The 25,262-nt window shown below is 35.7% G+C and overlaps 1 protein-coding gene across 6 annotated transcripts in view; it reads left to right on the forward strand.

The window, feature by feature from the left end:
• Window positions 1-25,262, forward strand: part of CDK14 (cyclin dependent kinase 14) — a 549,155-nt gene that overhangs the window by 251,238 nt on the left and 272,655 nt on the right. For all 6 annotated transcript variants that reach the window (XM_070617449.1, XM_070617451.1, XM_070617450.1 and 3 more), the window contains one exon: window positions 18,983-19,045. In XM_070617449.1, the coding sequence (XP_070473550.1) occupies window positions 18,983-19,045 (63 nt within the window). The remainder of the gene's footprint in view (window positions 1-18,982; window positions 19,046-25,262) is intronic.

The following is a 25,262-nucleotide window of genomic DNA, read 5'->3' on the forward strand; positions in this document are numbered from 1 at the left end:
CTATTGATGACTGTTTTTATGAGAATACACTACACCTCTTTTTTTATTTTTAATTATTTTTCTTACTTTAATTTGGAATTTCATCATTTAAACTATAGACATTTAATGTGGAAGCTGGGATAATATGTGATATATGAAGAGAATAGACTGAAAAAAAGACTTTATTGGTAGAGGGAAATCATAGGGAAGATAAGAACAGTAATAAAAAGAGAATTCCTTTAGAAAGGAAAGAACATTTTTCATATTAATCATTTATTTTTTTCTCAAAAGAATTATTTCCATATATCTTAAGTTAAGAAAACTATAATCTTGAGAAAACCGTGCACGTTTCAGGGGCCAGGTGGAGGCAGGAGAGTGATGCATTAAATGTAATAAGATTGACAATAATGATCAGCTTAGAGAAATTAGAGAAATGTTGCAGCTAAGGTACTAAAGTTACCATCTGATGAAAGTACCCAAGATCAGGATGAAGGTGATCAATAATTTCAATTAGCTTCATGTTATGTTTGAATAGTCCATTAAGTAATTGCAGAAAAAATCATTAGCAAATTTATCTCTAAGCGAGGAAGTATACATTATTATATATCATATGAAATAGGGTCTCTGCAACTTCACGCAAATTTTCAGAATCAGTAATTTGATAAATGCATATGATTATAAGGACCACTTAGGATTTTCTTCCATTTTATTATTATTATTATTTCTTGCATTCCAAGAATATTTGGTTAACATCACATAGTGTTTTAGTTTAATGTGCATCTTGTGCTTTGGTAAAGGGATATTAAACCCATTCTAGGTTTAAATCATTCATTTTTTTTATGTGATTGTTGTTTTTATGCAAGTTATGCATCACATGCATATAATCAGTTCTGAAAAACAGCAGTTTCTACTTTCAACTGTTTTAGCTGATTCTTTCACATTGTCCTCTGAATATCTAGTAAGGCTTTCTTTTATTGTTGCTTCTTGGTTATTCACCTTTTAACATCATCCATTGATTCCTACAGTGAAAAGTGAGAATTTAGTATTTTTTTTCCATTCTTCCACTTTCAAACAAATGAACCCATTCTATTCTGCCATCCTCCCAACCTCCCATCCTCTCAATATAGGTATATTGTAATTTTTATTAGATCAGAAATTCAATGTTTACATTATTATGTCAATATAAATCTTATTTGTAGCTAAGGCATGTAGTATACTGTGATTACCTTTCCCCTTCGGTTCAACTTTTGGTTTCCTTGAACTTAATAATAATTTCCCATTTTCAGATCTGCCATTAACTCAAGGCCTCCCCAAGCCTTGGCCTGGTGTGTCTTTCTTCACTGATTTCGAGGGATGCTCTTCCCCTCACTCTTGGACTGGAGCTCTTTTTTCCTCCATCTCATGTTGTTTTGTTTTGGGGGGAACACAATTTCTAGTAGCTTCCTGGGAAGTAATGGTTGGAAGATTTTTTTTTGAGACGTATTTCTGAAAATATTCTGCCCACATGCTTGATTGATGTTTTGGCTAGATATAGAATTCTCATCTATGGAAATAATTTCATTAGAATTTCGATGGAATTGCTCCATTGTTGTCTAGTTTTCATTGTTTCTGTTAAAATATTTCTCTTTATTTCCAGTGTTCTGAAATTTCATGATGAAGCAAAAAATAGACCAAAGTGCAGCTTTATTTTCATTGGGCGCACCTTTTCAATCTGCAAACTCATGTTTTTCAGTTCTTTTTTTTTCTTTAAACATAACAGTTTTATTGAGATATAATTCATATAACAAAATTCATTCTTTTAAGGTGTATAATTCAGTGGTTTTTAATATATCCACAGAATTTTGGAACCATCACTACTATCTAATTTTAGAAAGTTTCATCACCCTGGTTAGAAGCCGCATACCTGTTAGCGGTCACTCCGAATTCTCTACCCTTCCAACCCCTAGTAGCCACTGATCTAGTTTATGTTTCCATAGATTTGCCTGGACAGTTCATATAAATGGAATCATAAATGTGTGACTTTTTGTGACAGGCTCCTTTCACTTAGCACAATGTTTTTGAAGTTCCCCTCTATTTTAGCATGTGTCGGTACTTCATTTTTATGGCTGAGTAATATCTCATGGTACAGATGTACCACATTTTGTTTATCCATTCATCAGTTGATGTACATTTGAGTTATATTTTCACCTTTTGGCTATTGTGAATAATGTTCTATGAACATTTGTGTACAAGCATTTGTTTGAGTACCTGTCTTCACTTCTTTTGAGTATATGCTTAGGAGTGGAAGTGCTGAGTCATCTGATAATTCTCTCTCTAAGTTTTTGAGAGGCTGTCAAACTGTTTTCCAAAGTGGATGCATCATTTTACAATCTAACCAGCAGTGTGTGGGGGTTCCAGTTTTTCCACGCCCTCACCAATACTTGTTATTGTCTGTCTTTTCCATTACAGTGGGTGTTTAGTGGTTTCTCACTGTCATTTTGTTTTTCATTTCCCTCATGACTACCAATGTCGAGCATCTTTTAATGTGCTTATATCCTTCTGTTCCAAGAAGTTGTCCTAAATTATTTTGTTATGGTTTCCTCCCTTCATTTTCTCTTTTCTCTTTGGATCTTTTATTATTTAAATGTTGAGCCTCCTGGGTTACTCTTCTCATTTTCTGATCCTTTCTCTCCTGTTTTCTAATTATTTTTTCTTTCAGCTCAGTGTTAAGGGACATTTCCTCAACTTCTATTTTACCTATTGTATAGAAGTTTTTAAAATTTAATATTATTAATTTCTAAGATAGCTTTTTGTTCTCAGAATATTCCAGTTTATAATATCCTTTTCTTGTTTCAAGGTTGCAATACTTTTTCTTACCTCACTGAAAATATTATTAATAATAGTCTTTTTGTAGCTTTTCCAACAGTGTTTTCTCTGTTTTTACCAAGTTATTATTATTTATTCTTTTAGTTTGTTTTGGATTCTGTCTTTAATATTAGAGGCTGTAGTTTGATAGCTGGTGATTCTTGGCTGTCTGGTCTTACTTAAAGGTGCCACCATAATAACCTGATTGAGAGCTCCAGGTGTGTGGGTGGCTGGTTCACCATGACTTTCACTGTAGGAACTGACTAAGCTATTTTGTTGAGAAACCCTTGATATCTGTATCCGTCTTTCCTGCCGTGCCGTTCCAAGATGCCCAGTGAAGATTCTTCTAAACTCCTACCTGGAGGATAGAGGCCTAGCTGCCAATCTTCTGGAAACAGAGTGGAGGATAGGATCCCACTTAATCCCCCTGTTTCACGTGGTATCCCTATCCCTAATTGGTTGGGTTTCCCAATTCAGACACTCTGTTTTACCCTCTCCAGTTTTGGGAGAAGCAGTTATCTTTGTAAGTAGATTGGGAAAAGGGATCTAAGGATTAAATAGCTACTGAAAAGGCTTTTGTCCAATCTTCCGTATTTTACACCTCCATATGTAGACCTTTGTTCCACTTCCTGGTGCCACGAATCCCTGAGACTTTTGGTTGTACTTTGGTGCAAATAGAGCTGTTACTAGGCTTTGCCTGCTGCCAGTTTAATAATCCATTTGTTTGCTTATTTGTTTTTTGCTATGCTCAACTTGCTGCCGTATGTTTTGGAGCTTATAAAATTTGGTAAGTGGGGATTCAAGAGGGTACAGAGTAGGTACGTATGTTCAGGTTGCCATCTTTACTTTGGAATCTCATCCGTTATTAATAAATTTAAATATGACCAAATGCTTGAGCTTGTCATTGTGTAAATCACTGTGTCATTAGATAATTTTGTTCACATTAATGGTTGTAAAGCATATAAATCTTTGCTATTTATCAATTGTCAGATTTTATCAAATGCGACAAGGCTAGTGGGAGTGAAGATATTCGAATTAACTGTTATTAGATTATTACCCCACCAGTAAAATTTTAGACACATGAGCAATGTCTAAAGTGTGAGTGGGGGGCCCGCCCAGTGGTGTAGTAGTTAAATTCAAGTGCTCCACTTTGGTGGCCTGGGGTTTTCCAGTTTGGATCCTGAGCATAGACCAACACACTGCTCATCAAGCCATCCTGAGGCGGCGTCCCACATAGAAGAACTAGAAGGACCTACAACTAGGATATATAACTATGTACTGGAGCTCTGGGGAGAACAAAAAAAAAAAAAAAAAAGAGGAAGATTGGCAACAGATGTTAGCTCAGGGCCAATTTTCCTCGCCTAAAAAAATGAATGAGGAGTATAAAAAAAACGATCTTTAAGAAAAAAAACGATGTTGAGTGGGCCTTTATTAGGATGTCTGGTCTTGATGGAAAATATTTATTATTCTTATTTGGTTGGTTAGTTGTTGTTTTTTTGTTTTTTGTTATAATTTGTTAAGGTGATTGTGGGATGTTGATATACTATAAAAATACACACTCATACATATGATAGTATTTTGTTTTTACAATGTAAGAGTATGTATAAGGAAATAAACAGTGGTGACTGATTCTGATTTTAAAACTTAATTATTAAGAATGTATAGATTGCTGGGGGCCAGCCCGGTGGCGCAGCAGTTAAGTTTGTACGTTCTGCTTCTTGGCGGCCTGGGGTTCACCAGTTGGGATCCTGGGTGCAGACATGGCACCGCTTGGCAAAAGCCATGCTGTGGTAGGTGTCCCATGTATAAAGCAGAGGAAGATGGGCATGGATGTTAGCTCAGGGCCAGTCTTCCTCAGCAAAAAGAGGAGGATTGGCAGCAGTTAGCTCAGGGCTAATCTTCCTCAAAAAAAAAAAAAAAGGAATATACAGATTGCTCATTTTGTAGGTTACTGTCTTTTTGATTGCGGTGTATGACTAGAGACCTCCTTTTTAGACAATAAACTTTAGTGTCCTAAGTTCACATCCAACCTCAAGTATGTAATTTACTCCTTTCTCACAGACAGATACAAATCCATTTATAAATCCCCAACAGTTGCTCAAGCCTCATTTCTATTTCATATTTCAGGGACTGAAAAGCTAATTTGTCATGGCAGCTATTTGCTAAGTAAGAATTTTCCGTCTTCTGGGTTTTCTTTTTTTCTTGAATGTGTGGTCTTTGTTTTAAAGCTTTGAGTCTCAGTTATTAGCTTTGCTTTTAGCCATCATCAGGGACATTTCGAAGATTAAATTTGTTCTCTTTTCTCCTCCTTCTGTTTCTCTAGTCTTTTTCCTTGGATATAAAGAAGTTAGATGCAGCAACGAAAGATAAAATGTTGAGTAGTCTGGCTAGAATTTTAGGAAATATATTGAGGAAAGATATCTAACTCTAACAACAAGAAAGAAAGTAAGAAATGCTAGGAGAAAGAGGTATGGGGAGATATGATTAGTAACAGAATATTTATTAGAAGAAAAAAAAGACTAAGGATTTTCTTTTTTGGTAATCATATTTTATCTGAGTAAAAATACCATAAACTGCGTGGTACCTTGTCAAGAGTGAAAAGGACAACGTGATCATTCGTGTCTGCCATCATGACGTCTGTGCAAGATGAATGAGCACTTAGTCTGCCTGAGGGCAGGGTCTTGTTTCTCATTTGGTGTATCTCATAGTACAATTACAATGGGAACTCTATAAATTTTTGCCAAATTAATGTGATTGTTTCCATAGAATAGACGTGTCAGACACGATTGTGTGTGTGTGTGTGTGACACAAATGTAGAGTCAGTTTTCAAGATTTTCGTTAAAGCACCCTTACAGAGTGTGACACACAAAGTGGGATCCATAGCCTCCTTTAAAGAAGGACTTGCTGCCTAGCTATGGGAAATATGGTCACCAAAGCGCCTTCCCCCGTCAGCAACTCCAGGATGTCTCAACTGCAGAGGCTCATCTTAACTGAGGTAACTCGTTCCCCAGGCATCCTGTGTCTAGTGACTCTGTGAGGTCGGGGTATAAGGGCCAATGCAGGACAACTTCCCAGCAGAGGACAACTCTGCTGCTAGGTTGGCCAAGGCTTTATTGCTCTGCATCGCACTTTGACTTTTTTTGTCCACTCTTGCTTCCTTCTCTTTCCTTTCATCTAATAAACATTTTTATTCCTTTTACGTAATAAGCATGTAGTACCTCAAAACTCCATCTGGAGAACCTGTGACACAGAGTTATAATGATTAATTTAAAAATACAGCTTACTTTTTAATTAAACAGAGATTTGTTATCTTTTAGGGAAGTTACTGTTAGAATATGGATTTCTGACTTAAGTATCCGAGTATACCAGACATTATTCCAGAAAATTAAAAGATCTTTAGAATTTAGAGGGGAAAAAAAATAACATGGTGTAGCAAGAATTTCTAGAAAAGTTAAGTCTGGATGAGAAATAATTGAGTGACTTCATAAAATTGTAGCGTCCTTTTAAAGTTACTAAATCCTTGACAAAACATTCTTTTAAAATTCAATGCAAATATATACATATGTGTTTAATATTCTTACTCTATTATCAGTAAAAAAAAGTTGAGTATGATTTGCCTCATGCAGAAGACTGTGTTACTCTTCCCTGGTATTTGGATCCCAATCCCTGTAGGAAAATTAAACCTTCTTTCCCTATTGATTTTAGGTGTGGCCGTGTGGCTTGCTTTAGCCAATAAATTGTGAGCAAAAGTTGTTTGTTATCACAGGATAACCTGGCCTATCCTGATTGATGTATCCCAAGTTACTTATAATCCAACCCCCTCAGAGAAAGCCAGTGCTACCACGTGGTACCTTTGAAGATTTCTTTGTATCTTCCTATACTATACTCATATGTTACATGTGCTGTTTTTTTAACCTTTTACAAAATGGAAGTTAATACCACCTTTGTTCTAAATTAGTAAATGTTATATATCAATGTTTATTCGCATTTTAAAATTTATTCACCCTTTGTATTAATATAAAAATCCCATGCTTTTCTTGATATTACTTTAAATCTTAGATATATTTAAAATTCTTAATAAGACAAATTCAAATAATGGTGATTTTAAAAGATTTTATTGAACACTTAGATTCTGGCTTTTTAACATTTAAAAATCACGTTTTATCAATGAGGGCACTAATCAGCTTCCTTGCTTACCACGAGCTTTTTTTATTATAGTTAGTGTCAAGGGTCAAGCCTCCATGTCAAGTTTGGTTTCTGCTATGTTTTTCTTGACAGAAATTATTACAACCAGCTTCATATGTTGATTATGATAATTACACATCAGGCTTACTAATTTATTTTTAGTTAAATATTGAGATATTTTGCCCCAAACTTTTCAGTATGATTTTCTGAAATTTTTTGGTAATTGATTCAAATTTGAGCATCAGTAACTTCTTTCAAATTTTGCTAAGACTGACTTTCAAATGGTATTTTCAACCACAGCATCAGGAAAGCACTACCCGAATTCATCCCAGACAGACTTGCTGAGATTTTATTCATTTTCTTGAAATTTTTTTCAGGAACCTTTTTATGGCAAATTGCACTAAGTCAAGAGAATGAAAGGTGGTTTTAGTTCTGATTCACTGAAGACATAACTAGATTTTGGCAGAAAAGCTTAAAATAAATCATGAGGAACAATAACGTTGGTCTTGAAGTTTCAGGATTCATATTCAAAACATCGACCATATCTGTCAAATCTGTCAAGCTCCTGGGGAAGTTATTCTCTTGGCAAGTTTGCAAGTGTCTAGTGATTGAGAAAGAAATAAAATAGTTCTTTTTCCAGGGTATCTTTAATTTCATACTCATGCATAGCAAGGAATTAAGCACGTTTTCTTTGTCCATGGATTGAGCAAAGCTAGTAGCAAAAAAGAAAAAGAAAAGGAAAAAGAGTGACGATTTGATCCTCGGTAAATTTTTTTTTTGTCAGGTAAGTTAGCAATTTGACTTTTGGCTAGAGATCCTGAAAAAGAGATATTTTGGAATTTCTATTCTGTTTTAACTTTTGGCAATACTCAGAATACAAGAATTCATGATGTTTCTTTTCCCTCCTCTGTGATCTGAAGTTTTTTATTCTTTGCTACTAAAAGAGCCACATCAAACAAAACTTTTACTTTTGTGGCCTCTTAATACTATGTTTCACCACTCCTCAACTTCTCATGCTTCAGAGCCTCATACCTTGTAGGTCCTTTTACTCATTGATTTGAGAAACCTAAATTACTTTTGCCTCTTTATGTACTATATTGAAATAATTGAAATTAATATTTTTTTAAAAAACAGTGATCTTACCTAAATGTACTTATGCTTCAGGTGTGCCACAGGAATAGCAAAATAAATTGCCTCTTTCATCATGTAGAACAAACATTTCACATACTTTACTGTTTGTGAGGACTTTCTCTGAAAGCTTTGTTATTCTATATTCTGTGTATTCCCACCAGACAGGAAGATTTAAGTGAGCTCTACATTTGTAATATAAATTTATTTTTAGAACTATTTCTCCAATTTAAGAGATTTTGATTTGTCCCATTTTGGAATCTATAGACCACAACCCTTGCTCCATAAATAATCAAATATCTGTAATGTGTTTAAGAACTCTAAAGTATTTTGTGTTGTAACATCTTAGTAACATTGCTTCTAATACATCCCTCTGCATTTCCTTATTTTCCTAGGTTTCCGAAAAACTAACCCAAAAACTAAAATTGTTACTACTGAGTCGAATGATAGAAACAAGGCTATAAATGTTTCATTTTAGGAAGAAGAGCAAAAGTATTATTGATGTGATTGTCATTCTTATTTTTCCCTTAGTCATCAGTAGGCACCTAAATAGTGAATATTTTCTATTCATCTTTTCACATTTTACAATACTTCACCCATTATAAGAGTTTGAGAATATATTTTGAATATCAGTTGGGATGCCAACAAAAGGGTGACAAAATTTACAAATTATAATTGTTTAATATTCTATTTGTAATTATGCATTCTAGAATTACTATTTTTAAAATTAAAAATAACATGTACCTGAAGCTCATTACAGTATAATTCATAGAGTTTTCTGAACCACACATCTGGTATGATCGCTTGCGATGTGAGAGTGACTCTTACTCCTTAGAACCAAGATTATAAAAAAGACTTCTCTCTTCTCCTTTGTAGCCAGCAATAGTTATTCCCGGATGGCTACCTGTGATTCCTGTCTTCTCGCCCCCTCTTTATCTCTCCTCTTTGTCTTCCCTCTTCCACTTTGGTTCTCTGTTTCTCTTTTTGCTCATGTTGCTTTTACCCTATAATTTCAAGATCTTCCATGTTTCTATCAGGGCAGCTCCAGAAGCTGTTTTCAGAGTTAAGATATTCCTGAGAACTATTTCAGTTCCTTTTTGTCTTCCATCTCTTGCTTTGACTCCAAAAAATTTTATGTGGCTGCTTTGTTAACCTTCCCCCCCTCCAAATTCCTGAGGGTGTTGGATGATCAGAACATTCCATTCTTTATACCCATTGGCTTTTTATTTTTCCTTTAAAAATCAGCCTCACTTCAAAGTAGCTTGAATGTCTTTGTTTTATTTTAATTTTTGTAGCAGATGAATATGTTTTTAAAGTGACTATTTGACTCAGTTAAAATTTGTTATATGGTTTAAGCTTGTGAATGGTTTGCCAGAGGACATATAAGCCTTACCGGGTGGCTCTTTCCTTCACTCTTTCAAGAGAGCACGTTTTACACATTCTTCTAATGCAGGAACAGTATATGGTTCTGTAGAACCGCAGTGTTCTACTTCTAGAAGATTACTCCACATTTCTTGAAGGTTCCCAAATCTATACTTTGAATTTATTTAATTTTAAAAAGGAAAATCATTTATATCTCCTAGAAGTTTTATAAAGTAAACAAATTACATAGATATAGTGAAGGGTATACATATGTGTTCGTTTATGAGTTAGCCCCTACAATATTGAGACTGCTTCAGACACTTGAACTATTGGAGCGTGAATGTCTGCATTCTTTTCATCAGAGAAGAATGGCTCACAACAGTCTTACTGCTTGGGTAGAGCTGTACAATCTGTCTATCCTTGGTGTCATTGCCAGAAGCCAAATAGTAAGTTTTTTGTTTTAATGGAAAGGATCTTTCAGGTTGCTGGTTTTACATGATGGGAATGTGGTTGGAAGTGCTTCCTGTTCCACTTGCCAGCCCCAGGCTGCCCATGCATTATGGATTCAGAAATGACAGCTGAAACCAATTAGGCAGAATTATGGGATAGCTAAGTCACATATAGGTTTATTATGACCAAAAAGGAGAAGGAGAATATATTATATAATAATAAAGAAAGGAGAAATGGCTAATTTAATTAGGAATAAACCACAGCACTGTGATTGCTAATGGGAGGATTTTTATGTAGCATAAACTGTTGTGTGTGTTAACTACCCTCCCTTCCCTCCCTAGAGAATATGCGTGTGGTATACTGGTAGAATTTCAACATTTCCTAAGTGGCTTAAGACCAGGTAAAAATAAAATAACCCAGAAACAGTCTTTGTTATATGTAAAATAAGTCTGTGCAGGAACAGTGGAATATTTGAGATTATTCCATGTGAGAACATATCTTTGGGTGATGATGGAATAGATTAAAAGACCATATTGTCTCTATTTTCATACCATGTCCTATGATGCAACTTGAGACACAGTAATCTAGTTGTAATTAGAATTTCTGCTTCAGAGGGAAGAGATAGCACTTTTGTACTTGTTCATGAATGTCTTGTTTTTGTTATTAAAGATAAGGGATTTCAATGCATTAGCATAAAGTCTAAATGACATTTAATAGAATACTTACAGAGTTTTATTTTTTTACCACTCTTTAGAAATGAGCCTCTTTGATATATAGTAGATACAAACTTCCTTTATAAAGCACCTTGAATGGCTGTGACTTTGTTTTCAAGGAAAAATTGATTAATGTTTCTTTTCATTTTCATTTTTCTCACTAATGAATAAGGCTCATGTGTTGGAATTCACAACATTAAAATTTCATTAATTATGATTTGGGATGAAATAGCTGAGTACTATAAAGCTTAATGGAAAAAAATGCTATTTCAAACTCAATTTAAACCTGTGGACTTCCTATAAAAGCAGTTTGAAACTAACTGTTCACTAATTTGATGTATTAATTCTTACAGCAGTGTAGCCTGATTAAAACAGAGATTATAGCTAGAGGAGAACGGCGTTGATTGCTGTAGAAGAAAGGAGGGCCCAGCTTCTATGAGTCTCCTTCAGTTGCCGCTAGCAGCAGCTGTTCCCCAGTGTATTACCTGACTTTAATAAGCTACAGGTGAAATAGATTAAAAACTAAAATGATAGTTCTACCAAAGTTCAAAAGTGTGGTTTTAGTTAGAATGTGTGTGATGTGTCCCAGACATGGGACAATGGTGATGAAGGTGAGAGACGTTAGCCAATAGTAGAGTAAGCATCCCAGGTAAGCATCTGCCGCACTTGCTGCCTCGATCACACTAACAGTTATCATCATTGCCATTAATTTTGGGACCACGTGCAGTACCACTGAAGAGTGGAAATAATTGCTCTTGTCCTTTAGAAATTTGCCAATTTCCTCATATGATCTCTTACCAATCGGAGTGCTATTTAATGTTTATTTATAATGAGTCACTTACCTGGAGGAGATTGGAATGTCTACAATCAAACTGGGATAAGGACTAGGGAGCTTCTTAAACAATCAAAAATTAGTCAAGAAAAGGAAGAGTCTATATTTTTATGCTTCCACTTTGCACATGTTATCAACTAGTTCTTAACTATCTTTTTTTAAATCGCGTTTCCATTTAATTTTTTTGTTTTGTATATCAAATTTTTATTAATTTCAAAATAAAAGTAAAACTGAACCTTGATATTTAAGCATAAAATAAGGCAATCCCTTAAGAACTTAAGAAATTCACAATTAGTTTTATTATCTTCTGGAATCTTTCGTATTCTTACTCTTGTGAAGCAGGTTTTTTTAATGTTATAAAAATTACACCAAGCTTGAGTATACTGAGTCTCTTACTGTCAAAATGGAAAACTAAATGAAGCAGAAGTAAAGGATGTGAAGCCTATGTTTAACATAACTTCAGAATGAGGATTTCTGTTGGTTATCCCCAAGGAAAGACTTCCTTTTCAGCCTAGATGCTAAAAATAACACTGCAGTATTTTCAGTGTCATGTTTTGGCAGTGCTTCTGAAGAACATCAAAATTAGCTGACAAATATTCATGCTTGACATTATAGGAAATCATGATATCATGCTTAACATTATAGGAAAGTAGAAACAAGTGCATGGGTTTGGGGAGGGGCTTTGTTTGGATTCCTGCTTAAAGAGAACAGTCCAGTCTGAAAGCCGGTGCTAATGCAAAAGCATAATTTCTCTGAGGAGCTTGATGTCTTTTGGAGGTTTGATCCTCTGAAGGGCCAACAATTGGACAACCTCACTTCATGGATAATACACAGATTAAGAAGAAACAAGCACAGAGCTAGCCCTGATGGCCTAGTGGTCAAAGTTTGGTGCTCACTGCTTTGGTGGCCTGAGTTCACTTCCTGGTTGCAGCACCATGCCACCCATCTGTCAATTGCCATGCTGTGGCAGTGGCTCACATAGAAGAACTAGAATGACTTGCAACTAGGCTATACAACCATGTACTGGGGCTTGGGGAGGAAAAAAAAAGAGAGGAAGATTGGCAACAGATGTTAGCTCAGGGTGAATCTTTCCCTGCAAAAAACAAACAAAACAAAACAAAACAAAAACAACAAGCACATACCGGACAGTGAAACCTACATAACAATTGACTTACACATGTTCCTACCCTGGAATGTGGGTAAAATTTCATGTCCAACAGGTTGTCTGAGATTGTGGTCTTCAGAGACCCTTTTTACCAGCGGCTTTCAGTGGAGGGATATTGCTTCTTTCCCTGACACAGTTAGTTTCACAAAGAGTAAATATGGAGAGTGGAAAATATGAAGAGGTGAATGTCGTAGTCCAGCTTGTTTCTCCTCCTTTTCTGTGGCTGGCCTCTCTTTCCTGGTCCTCTTTTAAATGGGCTGTTCTCCATCCAGACCTGTTTTGTAATTGTCATTATGTTCATAATTTATCTTTGTAGCTTTCTTTCATGTCTTTCCCTTTAAGTCTCATGGCTGTGTGCTGTTAGTCATGCAGTTCTCTGGTCTACATATGATTGAAATTAACTGAGGCTCTACTCTGTGAAAGTGCTGATGAGTAAAAAGTCTTTTCAATTTTCTGTGGTCTTTCCATATCCAGGCTTCTTACAAAGGGAGATTTCTCTCATGCCTTCTAAATTGATCTCACCACAGAGTAATCAGATCAACATGGGGAAACCCAAATTGTAAATGTGGCAAACTCCTTCACAGAGAACAGTTATGTTCATGGTGTTATGATTTCAGATATGTTCCTCAAATTCTTTCCCCTAGAAACACTCCTGCTTCTATGTAAATAACCACATAAGTGCTACCTGACGGGTAATCAACAGTGAGGAAGGGGGACCTGATTTTGAAAGAAGTATATGCTAGTGTAAGGATTGGGCCTTTGGAGCTCCTTTCTGCTCTCACTCTGTCTTCTGCTTGGTCTGTAAGTCTAACCACACTTGAAAGCTTCATTAAAAGCACCACTCTATGGAAGATTGATGAGGTGTTCTTAGGCGTTCAGATATCAACCTGTCAGACACAAGTGCCTCTAAAGGAATTACCCTGAAAAGCAGTAGCAGTGATGGAGTGAATAGGAGGAAGGTGTAGGAAGGTGAATCGAGGCATAATGTAGAGAGGGAAAGAGGAGATGTTAGCCAGGAGCCAAGATAGAGATTGTGTTTGATCTGCAGTCACCAGGCACCTGGTCTAAAAGTGCTCCTCTTAGTGTTATAACAAGAAATAGCCAGAGATCAAGCCGGATGGATCTGAGATTATCTTTGTCTCATCAAAGGATAGTATTCTGTTGGTCATGTGCCATAGGAACCTTCTGTTTAGAACTTTTATACCTAGGATGACTTTAAAAAGTGGAATAACAAAGAAGTACATTCTAGCATTATTGTTAAATTTAGTTCTGTATTTCTAGACCAGAGCAAAACATAAGGGTCACATAATCCAATGAAATGAACTAAGGAGAGAAGGTAAAAAGAAAGAAGGGATGTAATGAAATTTGTAACTTAGGCACATCTAATGCAGTCCCAGGCATAATAGTGTGTATTTAAAAAGATAAAAGGAAAAGAAACAGTTTTTAATGCAAGTAGAACAGAAATTTGCTAGGGTACAAAATGGTACCTTGTCCTACCACTTGTCTCTTCTTTCATCTGAGATTCTCCAAATTCTTGCCCCAATCACCCAGAGCAATCTGAGGTTAATGGTGTATTTGCTAGATGTAGTCTTGGTGGCTGTGTACAGGGAACAGTGAAGTGGGAATGAGAATGTCTGGACACGCAGACAGGAAGAACACATTACATAAGGAGGAAATGTTACCCCCAGGAGTTCCAGTTTTCCGACTGTATTTATCATTTTGTTTTTAATTACAGACCTCCCAAATATCCCTCCCTGCTCTAAACACAACACAGAAAATCATCATCATCATCATCATCATCATCATCATCATCATCATCATCTATAACATCTACCATGTGCTGGGCAATATTCTGCAACTATTATGGAATGGAAACTCATTAATGCAAACGTTAATTTTCACAATATCTGATGAGGTAGCTGTTCTAAGATTATCCTCATTACATAGATGAAGGTACTGATATACAGAGGTTATGTAATGTACTCAAGGCTACACAACCATGTGTGTATACATATGATACATCTGCACACACACACATTTTCATGCCATTTATCTAAAGAATTAAGAATTTTAAAATTTAAAAGATTTGGAAAAATCTTTATTAAATTTACCAAGATCTTATTTCTGGAGAAGTCTTCTTCCTGCAATTCATGATGTTAATGTCATTGGGCGTATACTCAGAAGGACTTCATGTGTACCTTGAGGATCAGGAAATATTTTCCCCCCAATCCTAACTTTCCTTCCTTGTAGTTTTGGTTTTTTGTTGTAAAGAAAAAGCTTGAATACATTATTCTTGGAAAAAATTATAATAATTCACAAGAATGTGGAATCCACAGAATGTAAGCTGTGTGAGAACAGACTTTGTCTTATTTATGCAAAATCAGCATTTTATAAATATATGTCAAATATATAGTATCGTGAAAGTTTTGTACCCAACACCATTCCACATATTTAATTTGTTCATTTTAGAGGATCACATTAATAAATGTCATTATGTTGAACTATTTTTTCATTTCTAGGTTTAACTTTGTTAGGTATTGGTGTGTTAGTATTTTAATATAATATTGAATTCTAGTACCTACTGTCATTAGAATTTATACATCTATGGTTATAAAGAGGTTGGTTTAGTTCTCTCCTCCTCTCTCTTTTGCCTGCTTTGACATTGTAACCTTAAAGAAGGAGTGAGAAGCATTTTATCTTTTCTTTGCTCTGGAGTAATTTATATCTGTTATCCTAAAGTTTGGTAGATTTTCCATTAAAACCATCTGAACTTGGTACCTTTTTTAGGTATAGCTCTTTAATTCCCATCTCTTATAGAACCAAATTTAATAATTTATGTTTTTTAAAAAAAGACGTTTTATCTATATATCAAATGTATTGGTTTAAAGATGTTTATAACATTCTGCTTAGTTTAGTTTATAGTACTATATGTTCACAGTATATTTTTAAATCTGCACATTTTGGTTGTGTCATTTTTCTTATTCTTAATGTTGATTACTTCTTGGCAAAACCCATAACTTTAAAAAAAATGAGACTTGCAACAGGTTTGTTTGTTTTATTGGGCTCTTCAAAGAAGTGGTTTTTTTATTTAGTTGTTCAAACCTGTTGTTTTCTAATTTTTCTATGTAATTAATTTCTGCTATACCTACATTAATCCTTTCTATTTTCTTTGGGTCTCTTTGATATTTGGTATTCTCTAGCTTGAGTTTATTGGTTGTTTTATCTATTTTTTAGTCATTCTTATGTTAAAATTAATGTATTTAGGGGCTGGCCCTGGTGGTGTAGTGGTTAAGTTTGCGTGCTCTACTTCCGTGGCCTGGGCTTCAGAGGTTTGGATCCTGGGCACGGACCTACACACTGCTCGTCAAGCCATGCTGTGGCAGCATCCCACATACAGCATAGAGGAAGATTGGCCCAGATGTTAGCTCAGGCCCAATCTTCCTCACCAAACAAAAAACAACAAAATATTAATGTATTTAAAGGTCTAAATTTTCCTATCAATAATGCTCTGACCACTTTTCATTGCTTTAAAATGTATGTAGTATCTTATCATTCATTTAAATGATTTAACCATTTTAGATTTTTAAAGTGTTTTCTTAAATTTCCAAGAAAATAAATTTTCTTTTTTTGCCTCTCCCTTTCTCATTCCCTCCCTTTGACTCCTTTTCTTCCTTCCTTGTTTTCTTCCTGTTGCCGTTGGACTTAAAACCCATTGACTGGTTGAAACGTTGCATTTTTTTCCTAAGACAAAAATCTATGACTGAGTGCTTTCTAATCATTCAGAATTTTTATTTTATAAAAGAGACTTGCAGGTTTTAATCCTGGCACTTTTTTATAAAATTTTACCCGAAACTTTCAATAAATGGTTTCCAGTTAACAGTTGCATCTTGTCTTTCTGTCTTTCTTTCTCAGATGGTCCTTAAGTTGTTTGTTGATGACTCATGCCATCAGAGTAATAGCTCTGCAAATAGAGCGAAATAAAAAGTTTACTCAAATGCAGGCAATGACAAGTATATTCCAATTATTGCCCTTGAAACTAAACCCTTCAAGATTTTGTGAATTTTTCAATTTCTTTTATTTTTATCAATTTTTGGTTTATATTGATGTCTCATGTTTGCTAGGTGCATAAATGTTTAATACATTTTCCTTGAATCCTATGATTTAATATTTACAGTCATATGCTGATTCCTTTTTATTGCTATTTACCAGGATAAATTACATAAAATATGAATAATATAAAATATATTATTTATTTTTAGATTTTTTTGTCTAATTGTATCTAGTTTGTATCTTGATAACAGTGTGAATTTATTTTCTTTATTTTTTAAACTGAGAATTGACATTTTTGATAAGAATTTTAACATGTAGATATATAATTATTGATATGATTGGATGTACTTTCTATTTAACATTTTATTTGTTGTGTGTAAAGCAATGAGCAAATTAGATACGGTTCTTCCCCTCGTGGATCTTACTGTACAATGGGCAGTATCCTAAATAATACCTTATTTTTGTTACCATTTTATAGGTAAAAAGTACTTTCTAATGTACATTCACAACATGTTGATCAATGAGGACTGCATATGTGACGGTGGTCCCATAAAATTAGTACCATAGAGCGTAGGTATGTAGTAGGTTATACTATCTAGGTTTGCATAAGCACAATCTGTGATGTTTGCACAATGAAATCACTTAATGATGCATTTCTCAGAACATATCCCTGTCAAGTGATGCGTGAGTCTACTATTTTATATGTTCTTCAGAAATCTTCTCCAAGGGACGTGTTATCCTTTTCAAAGGACAGAGAAGTTAATAATATGGAGTTACAAAATGGCAGTTTGAGGTCCAGAATTCATTCCTTAGTTTGTTAAATGCATGAAATAAAACTTTTATGTAGTCAGGAAAAACTCCATGGAACCTGTTATAATTATATTTTAGGGTTATTTTTAGTGAGCTATACTGTATGTAAAACTGTTTCCACCAGCATTTCTTCTGTCCCATTTTCTTTCTCATTGTCCCCTTTAATTGGCTAACTTCTTTCATTCTCTACTCATGTCTTACATAGAAGTAACTTCTTCCAGAAGCCTTTCTGCAATCTCTAGACCACAATAGGTTCCACCTGCTATGCCCTCAAACATTTCCTGATGCTGCTAAAAGAGGACACAACATACTCTACTGTAATTACTGACATGTCTGGTTTTTTCCATGTGCATCTTTTTCATTTAATTTTGTGTCCTTGGTGACTAGTGTAGTGCCTGGAAAACAATAAGGGCTCAAGAAATACATGATGAGTAATGAGCGAATGCTAAATTCTGCTCTGTATCCTCAGCAGTTACTACCTGGCATGCAATAAAATTCAGTAAAGGAATCTGAACTGTTGTCACCATGGCTACAGCAAGATTCTTGAATGTGTCATAAAACTTATAATTCCTCAGTAATTGAAGTTTGACAGTGGGGCACAACTACTAATGTTCAATGGCTTTTACAGAATGATTAAATGTTTCAGTGTTACAAATCTTACAGTATCCCTCAGTAAGAGAAGAAAAATTCGAATTGCAACTCTACATGTTTTTTCAAAATTCTATGTAGTTCATAATATAAACAGAAAAAGCATTAAGAAGAAAATATACATTTGTAGGCAAGTTGAGTGGAATATTTGAAAGAATGACATCATAAGTTGTTATCTAAGGATATTCCTTTTAAGTTATATGTGGATGTATTTGTCTTAATTTATAATTTTGAAAGTATTTGTAGTAATTTATAAAGTATATTTTGTCAAATATATTGAGGAGTTCTGGAAACCTGAAAATTATTTTTTAATGAATATAGTTATGAAAAATTTAAATTAATCCAGTGATTAATTTTACTAGAATGATCTGTATGTAGTATTTTCACCTCACATTAATCATAACCTGCATTTGCACTTGGACAATATGAGATAATTGAAATTGTAATTGGATTGGTTAATTGCATCTGTGAGCTTTTTTAAGTTAAGTTATATCTTTTTAGTTAAGGTTTTTTCTTTTTCGGTTGAGAGATTTATATTCAATGAGGAGGAAATTTTAGGCATTTAACAAAGTATGCATGCAAATTCGTTCTAATACATAGATATGTTGAACATAGTACAGAACCTAGAGGTAAAGATAATGGTTCAATTGTGGTTAAAAATGGGGGGTGGAGGAGCATACAACTGCATACACTAAAAACCCCACCCACTTATATTTGCTTTGTTCGGAAGGTAACAGTGACTTTGAAGTAGAAAAATATTGATTCATGGTGTTTTAGCCAGAGGGATGTTAATACATTTTCCCCTTTTTCTTCCAGCACACTGATTTATGTCAGTACATGGACAAGCACCCTGGGGGACTGCATCCAGATAACGTGAAGGTAGGAAAAGATCTTTTTAAACCAAAGGTTAGCATTCTTCATGTGCATTTTTTGAGTCAAAGTCTAATCTATCTACAGTAACGTTTTTAAAAAATTTTTGTATGAAGAAAAGTAATATTGAAGTGAACCATAGTCATTAATTACATCACTTAGTGGTTGGAAACTATGTTTTAACATTAAATATTTTCACTGGAATATTATTACTTAGATCTCGTTCTCTTCTTTTCTTCATGGAGAATTGTTTGCCAGTAGTGAGTGAGATCCTCTAGCATCCTTTTGTGACAGTGTTTTCAGAAGAGGCGAGTCTCAGGTGGCTCTAGCTTGGGACCCACCCTGCACTGCTAACTGCTTTCAATATAAGGGATTATTATGATCTAAAACAGTCTTACGGTGAGTTCACAGGACATATTTTTCGTTTATTTGTACAAGCAGGTAAAAATGGTTCTTCCTACTGCTTGCTTTTTTTTTTTTACTAGAAATTAGATTACTATGTGTCAAAAGAACTAAGTTTTTCTAAGATTTAACCTAACAACCATCTTGGGAAATTGTCCCAAAATTTCAAGCTTAAAACAGGAGACTTTTTTGGCATATGTTAGGGAGGTAGAAGATACCGAAGTTATATCTGAAGGCTTAATCATGTGCTCACATTTTATTATTTAAATGACTATATTTCATGATCCTGAGAACCAGTTGAGTACTATGCATATATTTGTAGTAAAATTATTTGTCTCAGTTTCTTCCCATTCATTATCTATAGCACTCTTTGCAACTGATGGGGTTCAGGGCAGGCTGCCCCATGTGCCACTCTGGGGTGTAGATTATTTCCAGCTGAAGACAGTATAGGCTCAGAAGACTCAAGAAGAACACTCTACCTTTCCCCCCTAACTGCCTAAAAGAAATGTAAAATAAAGGCCTGTCCCCAGGACAGGCCCTCACCATAGAGAACTCTGGGTTTCAGTAGACTGGGAGGATCCAAGTTCTGTTTACCAAACATCTGCTTTTCCATTTCCATGTGAGTTGCCTTCCTCCCCGTTGAAGTCCGAAACCACTACCCACAGTCTGTAGCTGAAGATACTTACACAGGCAGCCTCGGCCATGGCTCAGTTACTCAGTTTCTCCTGAGTTTCTCCCATGAATACATGCTATTAAACTTTGTTTGATTTTCTCTTGCTAACCTGCCTTTTTAATTATTTGACCAGCAGTAAGAACCTTAAGGAAAAGGGAGGGAATTCTCCCACTTCCCCAACACAACATTGAATGTATTTTCTTTTGTGCTGTTCCCTTTGCTTGTAGAAGTATATATGTACATGTGGTGTTTTGTGTGCTTATTTCTTTTGCTTTATGAAAATAATATATATATTATTGTATAAGTTTTTTTTCACTTACAATATAACATGGATATCCTTTAACGTCAATATATGACTATGTAGTTCAGTCTTTCTGATAACTGCACATTATTCAATAGTGTGAATAAACCATAATTTTCAACCATTCCTTATTCATACATCTTTGAATTGTTTCCAGAATGTTGCTATTATAAATGATTCTAGAGTAAATATTAGTATAAAACCTTTTAACTCCTATTTCTTTTGGATAGCTTGTTAGTGGGTTTTCTTTTTTAAGTAAGAGCATTATTTCAGTTTTAATGAATTTAACTGGAACATTTACTCACAAGGTCATAAATTAGAGGAGGACTGTTTTTCTCTACTCTCTAGGATTGACTGTAACCAGTCATTTTAATTTTTGCCATTCTGATGAATAAAAATAGGATGTCTCTGGGGCCGGCCTGGTGGCACAGCAGTTAAGTTCGCACATTCCGCTTCTTGGCGGCCCAGGGTTCACCAGTTCAGATCCCAGGTGTGGACATGGCACCACTTGGCAAAAGCCATGCTGTTGTAGGCGTCCCACATATAAAGTAGAGGAAGATGGGCACGGATGAGCTCAGGGCCAAGCTTCCTCAGCAAAAAAAAAAAAAAAGAGGAGGACTGGCAGTAGTTAGCTAAAGGCTAATCTTCCTCAAGAAAAAAAGGGATGTCTTTGACATTGGCGTTTTCCTGACTACTAGTGACCTTGAGCATCTTTCTGCATGTTTCTTGACCATTTGTAATTCTGCTATTATAAGTTTCCTCTTCTTATATATTGTCCATTTCTCTGTTGGGTTGGGTTTTTTTAAAATAATTTACAGGTACTTTTTTATATTTGTGACGTTAATAATGAGGGTTTTTATGGTGGTCAGTTATGTTGTACAATTTTAAAATGTAGGAACCTATAGGAACTCTGACAAAACATGGTTTTGTAAATAAATAATGGAATCAATATTGTACGTATAGTATTTGTTGATATTTTCGTATGTCTCCTTTTTTGTTGTTGTGGTTTTTTGTTTTATTTAGATTTTTAAAAAATTTTTTGACTGTTCATTTTTCTTAAAAACCTGTATCCATTGACATAGTTAGTTTTTTAGTAGTTAGATTGGGTAAGAAAGTTTAACAGATGAAGAGACTTGTTTTATTTATCTTGCCTGTATTCAGGTCCAACTTTAAACACTAGTATTATAACATGAGCATAATTCTACTCTTTTGCTGTCACATTAAAACATCTCAAATTGTCTCATTTATACATTAAATGTTCTCTTCTTAGGGCTGATTGAGTTCAAAGCTGATCGTACGGTACATCCTTACTCACTTTAACCCTGGGAATCTGTGGAGCCCAGCCAGTGAGACCTTTGGCTCTGGGGAGCACAGGGGCCTGCCAGCCTCAGTGGAAATCAGCAGCTACTCTGAGCTAACTTTGACTTCCTGACTTTCAAATTCACTGACAGGATTTAGATTAAAGAGCTGGCTGAACCTTTTCAAAGAACTATGGCATCACTGGATTTTTTTTGGGGGGGGGGGGAAGATTAGCGCTGAGCTAACATCTGCTGCCAGTCCTCCTCTTTTTGCTGAGGAAGACTGGCCCTGAGCTAACATCCATGCCCATCTTCCTCTACTTTATACGTGGGACGCCTACCGCAGTATGGCTTTTGCCAGGCGGTGCCATATCCGCACCCGGGATCCAAACCAGCCAACCCCAGGCCGCCGAGAAGCAGAACGTGCGAACTTAACCACTTTGCCACCGGGCCGGCCCCCATCACTGGATTTTTTTTATCCTTTTTTGGTTTTCTCACCAACCCTCCATGTGTCATCAGTTATGGGCAAGTGTTGCTGGAAAATTTTGTTGGTGAAACAAAGAAGGAAAGCTCATTTCACAAAGCATTGCCATGTTCACTGTCCTTAGGCCAGTGTCATTGATGATTTTTGTAGCATGTTTACTGTAAGTTTTGCTTCTTCCATTACGTTTCATTTTTCCTTTGTCTCCTAATGATCATAGGGAGATCGATCTCTAGGTTGCTGTTTTTCGGTAACTAGGCTGCACTCTTTGAAATGGTGTTTCAGCAGTTCTTATCCAAGTTTCACAAGCTTTTCTTTTACCCCGCGGTTGTTAATCATACTTCAAATACTTAGTGTTTGCTACCTATTCCAAGTCCAGGGTGTACTGTGGCAGTAAACAAGGTTTACTATTACAAGAATTCTAGGGTGTGGTGAGAAACCTAATGGTGAATGAGATGTGCAGTCAGCATAGAAATAACGTCCCAGAAATTAGGTGCGACACCCACAGCTAGTCTAGACATTAGTCACATAGAGCAGGAAAAATTCCCAATCAGAAGTTGTTTAACATGGTCACAGATTGATGTCCTACTACATTGTTGCCTCTAAAAGAGCATGATGTGATTTACCTCTTCTTATACCTTTTTGAATAACTGAAAGGCAGAAAAACGTATTGATATATGGGTATCTCTTTCCCTGTAGGGATTGAAACCCTTGGTTCCTTGAGGATTTGCCACATGTACTGGACAGTCTCAGTTCTTGGGATATTTAAGGATATAAGAAACTTCAGTAATCATCTAAGAGGTCTTCACACTTGGCTGCACGGCAGAGTCGCCTGCAAAGCTTTAAAACAAAAAAGATATAGAGATATGTCTATGTCTATATCTTTTTCCTTTTCCCTCTCTTCTCATCTGCCAGAATCAGAATCAAATTTAAAAAGTCACTTTAAGAAGGAAAAGGCGTTTGCTGAGACCCAGGACATTTGCTGAGAGCCCGGGGCGCCTCCCATGACCCACAGCATTCCTCACTCTCCCTGTGGCCCTCCGTGGCTTTATCCCCCAGCCTGGAGGACATGTATGCTTGCTAGTAATCCTGGCCTGTTGGTCTCTCACAGCCTTACAGCCTGCCTGCCTCCACTGCTCCTTCCTCTGCCAGCCAGGCAGTCATGTCCCAGAATACGGCAGGGGCTGGGCAGATGGGAGGGGATAGGGAAGAGCGTGAGAGACAGGGCCCGGCCTGTGGCGCTTCAAAATCACAAGTCTCAGACCCATGCCTCAGGGTAGAAAATTATAAGCATCTTTTGTGGAAAACCTGATCACTCCAGAACAGATCTAAAGAATCCAGGCAAATCTACAGTGATGACCCTGATTGACAAATAAGTAACTTGGAGGAAGCAACGTCGCTTGCATTAATGAGACAGAGAAAGATAACAAAGAAAACTTCAAAAGAAATTATCCTTCATATTCTCAAAGAGGTCAAAGAAAATAGTACATCTATAAAACAAGAATGATATGTTACTTTTAAGAAAGAGAACATAATGAACAGAAAGCAGCTTTAGAAATTAAAAATATGACAAAATTAAAAACAACAGCAATAAAAAAGGATGGAAGATAAAATTGAAAAAAATTTATGAGGAAATAGAACATAAAGTACAAATCCGAAAAATGTGAAAGAAAGTATCAAAAAATGAGAGATCTAGTCCAGGGGATCCAACATTTGAAAAGTTGGAGAAAATAGAGAGGAAGGGATCATTAAAGTAATAATCATTAAACTATACTTTTTCCAGATGTGAAGGATGTGAATTTCAAGATTGAGGGTTCATTAAATGTCCAGAACACATAATGAAAATAGACCGATGATAACATTTATTATTGCAAAATTTCAGAACATTTGTTTCAAAGAAAAATCCTACAAAAAAGACACAGGTTTACCCCAAAGGGAAGAATCACAGTGGCGTTAGACTTTTCACCAGTAACACTGGGAGACAGCACTGGGACGATGAGTTGAAAATTCTGAAGTAAAATTGTTTCCAACTTAGTGTTCTATCTGAACTGTCAGTGAAGTGCGAGAGTAAAGTAATTTGTTTCAGATGTTCAAGGACTTGAGCATTTTGCCTACCTTGCATCCTTTCTCAGGAGACTACTCAAGGATGTACTCTCCTAGATCTCAGGGAGTAAACCAAGGCTGAGAAGACAAACCAACCAGGTGACAGAAGCCACCACAGGAGAGAGAGGAAGGAGAGACTTAGAATGATGATGAAAAGAATCCCAGGTTGACAACTACACATCAGGCTGGGAGAGTACCCAGCAGTCCTGTTGGAGCAGGTCAGAAGTCACCAGCAGAGGTTTCCAAGAAGATGAAACTTTTAGGTAGCATACCTAATGTGTTTGAGCAGATTTACAAATAGGAGAAGAGTTTGGTGTTGAGTTAGTGATAATTACAAAGAAACTAAACAAAGGAAAACAAACCAACACACAAAAGAACTAGATCATTACTAACAAGAGGAAAAACAAATTATTGTGCAGGGAAAAAAAATGTTCATACTGAACTTAATTGCTCAGCTCTAAATAACGTTTACACGATCATAATCACTTAAATTTTGAATGTTGGTATCATTCAAAAGGAAAAACAACTCTTTAAGTGATTGTGCTGTAGGCCCAGCCCATTCCAGGATTAGCATCCTGGAACAGTCATCTATTTCAGCTGCCACAGTTCATGTAAAATAAGGATTAGGATCATTGAGGTTAAGAACTTGTCATAGGGCTTTTTGACTCTTTGTCCAATATTCTTTTCCCTACACTACATAATTCGTATATTAAATTCTTCTAATTAGCTTATTATTTGTGACTTTATATGCACTCGATCCCATAGGTTTATCATTTTCACATTGAAGATAATAGTTATACCTTCTCTGAGGGTATGAGAGGTTAAAAAATAGAACGCAGCTTGTTAATGCGTGTGTTTTGGCGTCTGAATTACAGTGCATGGAAGCAGACAGCCCTTATTACCATGTTGGTTTCCATGGGAGGCCGTTCACCTAATTATACACTGGCTTTTCTTCACCGTTTGTCTGC

This window comes from Equus przewalskii, chromosome 4, assembly GCF_037783145.1.
Source record: "Equus przewalskii isolate Varuska chromosome 4, EquPr2, whole genome shotgun sequence".
Lineage (NCBI taxonomy): Eukaryota > Metazoa > Chordata > Mammalia > Perissodactyla > Equidae > Equus > Equus przewalskii.